The 5,000-nt window shown below is 45.0% G+C and overlaps 1 protein-coding gene across 2 annotated transcripts in view; it reads left to right on the forward strand.

The window, feature by feature from the left end:
• camk2a (calcium/calmodulin-dependent protein kinase II alpha) overlaps window positions 1-5,000 on the forward strand; it is a 51,543-nt gene that overhangs the window by 27,322 nt on the left and 19,221 nt on the right. For both annotated transcript variants that reach the window (XM_049592690.1, XM_049592691.1), the window contains exons 7-9: window positions 741-843; window positions 1,850-1,933; window positions 2,024-2,118. In XM_049592690.1, coding sequence (XP_049448647.1) covers window positions 741-843; window positions 1,850-1,933; window positions 2,024-2,118 — 282 coding nt within the window. The remainder of the gene's footprint in view (window positions 1-740; window positions 844-1,849; window positions 1,934-2,023; window positions 2,119-5,000) is intronic.

Consider the following 5,000-nt stretch of genomic DNA (forward strand, 5'->3'; position numbering starts at 1 on the left):
GAGTTAGCTGTTAGCCTCTCCTATGTAAAGTAATGTGCAGAGTTAGCTGTTAGCGACTCCTATGTAAACTAATGGGCAGAGTTAGCGTGTTAGCCTCTCCTATGTAAACTAATGGGCAGAGTTCGCTGTTAGCGACTCCTATGTAAACTAATGGGCAGAGTTAGCAGTTAGCGTCTCCTTTGTAAACTAATGGGCAGAGTTCACTGTTAGCGACTTCTATGTAAACTAATGGGCAGAGTTAGCTGTTAGCGACTCCTATGTAAAGTAATGGGCAGAGTTAGCTGTTAGCCTCTCCTATGTAAAGTAATGGGCAGAGTTAGCTGTTAGCCTCTCCTATGTAAACTAATGGGCAGAGTTAGCTGTTAGCCTCTCCTATGTAAACTAATGGGCAGAGTTAGCGTGTTAGCCTCTCCTATGTAAACTAATGGGCAGAGTTCGCTGTTAGCGACTCCTATGTAAACTAATGGGCAGAGTTAGCAGTTAGCGTCTCCTTTGTAAACTAATGGGCAGAGTTCGCTGTTAGCGACTCCTATGTAAACTAATGGGCAGAGTTAGCTGTTAGCGACTCCTATGTAAACTAATGGGCAGAGTTAGCATGTTAGCCTCTCCTATGTAAACTAATGGGCAGAGTTCGCTGTTAGTGACTCCTATGTAAACTAATGGGCAGAGTTAGCAGTTAGCATCTCCTTTGTAAACTAATGGGCAGAGTTAGCATGTTAGTCTCTCCTCTGTGTCTCCAGCCAGAGAACCTTCTGCTGGCCTCAAAGTCAAAAGGAGCGGCGGTGAAACTGGCCGACTTCGGCCTCGCCATTGAGGTGGAGGGAGACCAGCAGGCCTGGTTTGGTAAGACGTCACTGATACTGTAGGACTACTGCAGTAATACTTTTACTTCCAATTTATTTAATTTAATTTAAAAGAAGTTTTCATTTATCTGTTTTATTTTATGGGATTTTATTTAATTTACTTTACTTCGTCTTATTATTTCTTTTTATTTTTTTATTACTTATTCATTTATTTATATTTATAAAATAATACTTTATGTTTTGTATATAAATTTACATCATTCATTCATTCATTCATCTTCTAACCGCTTCATCCTCTTGAGGGTCGCGGGGGGGTGGAGCCTATCCCAGCTGACATCGGGCAAGAGGCAGGGTTCACCCTGGACAGGTCGCCAGACTATCACAGGGCTGACACATAGAGACAGACAACCATTCACACTCACATTCACACCTACGGACAATTTAGAGTCACCAATTAACCTGCATGTCTTTGGACTGTGGGAGGAAGCCGGAGTGCCCGGAGAGAACCCACGCTGACACAGGGAGAACATGCAAACTCCACACAGAAGGGCTCCCACCATCATTTTATATATATTTTTACATTTTATTTTACATTTATTTAGTTATACTACACATTAATTATAATTTATTCTTTCCTTCTGTTTTATTATCTATTGTACTTTTTAATTAATTTTATTTTTTGTATTTATTTTTTGTATTTTTTGTATTTTTGTATTTTTTTTTACTCATTTTAATTTTAACACTAGTCTAGTTATTTTTTTCTGTAGTTTATTAACCATGTACTTTGTTTTATTCTTATTTTATTTTATTTCATATATTTTTGTCTGTAGTTTATTTTTATCTTATTTAAATTAATTCTTTCATCACTTTTACCTTGTTTTTATATTTTACTTAATTTTAATTTACATTATTTTTATTTCACTGTAATTTGCTTTATTTTAATGAACTTCGTTTCTCATTATATTTTATTTTATTTATTTATTTTCATTCACAACACCTTAGCAAGCACCTAGTGACCTGTGCATCCTCTGTGCATTGGTTTCCAGGCTTTGCGGGGACTCCAGGTTACCTGTCTCCAGAGGTGTTGAGGAAGGATCCATACGGCAAAGCAGTCGACCTTTGGGCCTGTGGTCAGATTCTATTACTGCTTCCTTGTTTCCTTGTTTCTTCTCCTTCTCTCCTTGTATCCTCTCTCAGGTGTGTCTGTTTGCGTCTCACAGGTGTAATTCTCTACATCTTATTGGTCGGTTACCCTCCATTCTGGGATGAAGATCAACATCGCCTCTACCAGCAGATCAAAGCTGGAGCTTATGATGTAGGTCACATGACCCTGTACCTCTGTCACATGACTCTGCACCTCTGTCACATGACCCTGCACCTCTGTCACATGACTCTGCACCTCTGTCACATGACCCTGCACCTCTGTCACATGACCCTGCACCTCTGTCACATGACTCTGTACCTCTGTCACATGACCCTGCACCTCTGTCATATGACCCTGCACCTCTGTCACATGACCCTGCACCTCTGTCACATGACTCTGTACCTCTGTCACATGACCCTGTACCTCTGTCACATGACTCTATACCTCTGTCACATGACCCTGCACCTCTGTCACATGATTCTGGACCTCTGTCACATGACCCTGCACCTCTGTCACCTGACCCTGCACCTCTGTCACATGAGTCTGTACCTCTGTCACATGACCCTGTACCTCTGTCACATGAGTCTGTACCTCTGTCACATGACCCTGTACCTCTGTCACATGATCCTGTACCTCTGTCACATGACCCTGCACCTCTGTCACATAAGTCTGTACCTCTGTAACATGACCCTGTACCTCTGTCACATGACTCTATACCTCTGTCACATGACTCTATACCTCTGTCACATGACCCTGCACCTTTGTCACATGACCCTGCACCTCTGTCACATGATTCTGGACCTCTGTCACATGACCCTGCACCTCTGTCATATGATCCTGCACCTCTGTCACATGACTCTGTACCTCTGTCACATGACCCTGTACCTCTGTCACATGACTCTGCACCTCTGTCACATGACCTTGTACCTCTGTCACATGACTCTTTACCTCTGTCTCATGACCCTGTACCTCTGTCACATGACTCTGCACCTCTGTCACATGACCCTATACCTCTATCACATGACCCTGTACCTCTGTCACATGACCCTGTACCTCTGTCACATGACCCTAGACCTCTGTCACATGGCCCTGTACCTCTGTCACATGACCCTGTACCTCTGTCACATGACCCTGCACCTCTGTCACATGACTCTTTACCTCTGTCACATGACCCTGTACCTCTGTCACATGACCCTGCACCTCTGTCACATGACCCTGTACCTCTGTCACATGACCCTATACCTCTGTCACATGACCCTGCACCTCTGTCACATGATTAGTGATTTGTGATATTGGGCTTTATAAATAAAATTGATTGATTGATTGATTGATGATTCTATACCTCTGTCACATGACCCTGTACCTCTGTCACATGACCCTGTACCTCTGTCACATGACCCTGCACCTCTGTCACATGACTCTTTACCTCTGTCACATGACCCTGTACCTCTGTCACATGACCCTGCACCTCTGTCACATGACCCTGTACCTCTGTCACATGACCCTATACCTCTGTCACATGACTCTGTACCTCTGTCACATGACCCTGCACCTCTGTCACATGATTAGTGATTTGTGATATTGGGCTTTATAAATAAAATTGATTGATTGATTGATTGATGATTCTATACCTCTGTCACATGACCCTGCACCTCTGTCACATGATTCTGTACCTCTGTCACATGACCCTGCACCTCTGTCACATGATTCTGTACCTCTGTCACATGACCCTGCACCTCTGTCACATGACCCTGCACCTCTGTCACATGATTCTGTACCTCTGTCACATGACTCTGTACCTCTGTCACATGACCCTGCACCTCTGTCACATAAGTCTGTACCTCTGTAACATGACCCTGTACCTCTGTCACATGACTCTATACCTCTGTCACATGACCCTGCACCTCTGACCCTGCACCTCTGTCACATGACCCTGCACCTTTGTCACATGACCCTGCACCTCTGTCACATGATTCTGGACCTCTGTCACATGACCCTGCACCTCTGTCATATGATCCTGCACCTCTGTCACATGACTCTGTACCTCTGTCACATGACCCTGCACCTCTGTCACATGACCCTGTACCTCTGTCACATGACTCTGTACCTCTGTCACATGACCCTGTACCTCTGTCACATGACCCTGCACCTCTGTCACATGACCCTGTACCTCTGTCACATGACTCTGTACCTCTGTCACATGACCCTGCACCTCTGTCACATGACCCTGCACCTCTGTCACATAAGTCTGTACCTCTGTAACATGACCCTGTACCTCTGTCACATGACTCTATACCTCTGTCACATGACCCTGCACCTCTGACCCTGCACCTCTGTCACATGACCCTGCACCTTTGTCACATGACCCTGCACCTCTGTCACATGATCCTGCACCTCTGTCACATGACCCTGTACCTCTGTCACATGACCCTGTATCTCTGTCACATGATTAGTGATTTGTGATATTGGGCTTTATAAATAAAATTGATTGATTGATTGATTGATGATTCTATACCTCTGTCACATGACCCTGCACCTCTGTCACATGATTCTGTACCTCTGTCACATGAGTCTGTACCTCTGTCACATGACCCTGCACCTCTGTCACATGATCCTGTACCTCTGTCACATGACCCTGCACCTCTGTCACATGACCCTGCACCTCTGTCACATGATTCTGTACCTCTGTCACATGACTCTGTACCTCTGTCACATGACCCTGCACCTCTGTCACATGACCCTGCACCTCTGTCACATGACCCTGCATGTCCTCAGGTGACTGTTTACCTATAGTTTCATGACGGAGTTCAGTAATTGGCCACTGGTGTGTTGAGGTAGGGGCGTGACTAAACATATGCTCACTTTGACTCCTTTGTCCCCCTCCTGTCCTCTTCTCCTCCTACCCCTCTGCTGTCTTCCTCTTCTCCTCTCCTTCTGTCCTCCTGTCCTTCTGTCCTCCTCTCCTTCCTCCTGTCCTCCTCCTCTCCTCTCCTCCTGTCTTCCTCTCCTCCTGCCCTCCTCCTCTCCTCATGTCCTCCTCCTGTCCTCCTGTA

The sequence above is a fragment of the Epinephelus fuscoguttatus genome, linkage group LG12 (assembly GCF_011397635.1).
Source record: "Epinephelus fuscoguttatus linkage group LG12, E.fuscoguttatus.final_Chr_v1".
Taxonomy (NCBI): domain Eukaryota; kingdom Metazoa; phylum Chordata; class Actinopteri; order Perciformes; family Serranidae; genus Epinephelus; species Epinephelus fuscoguttatus.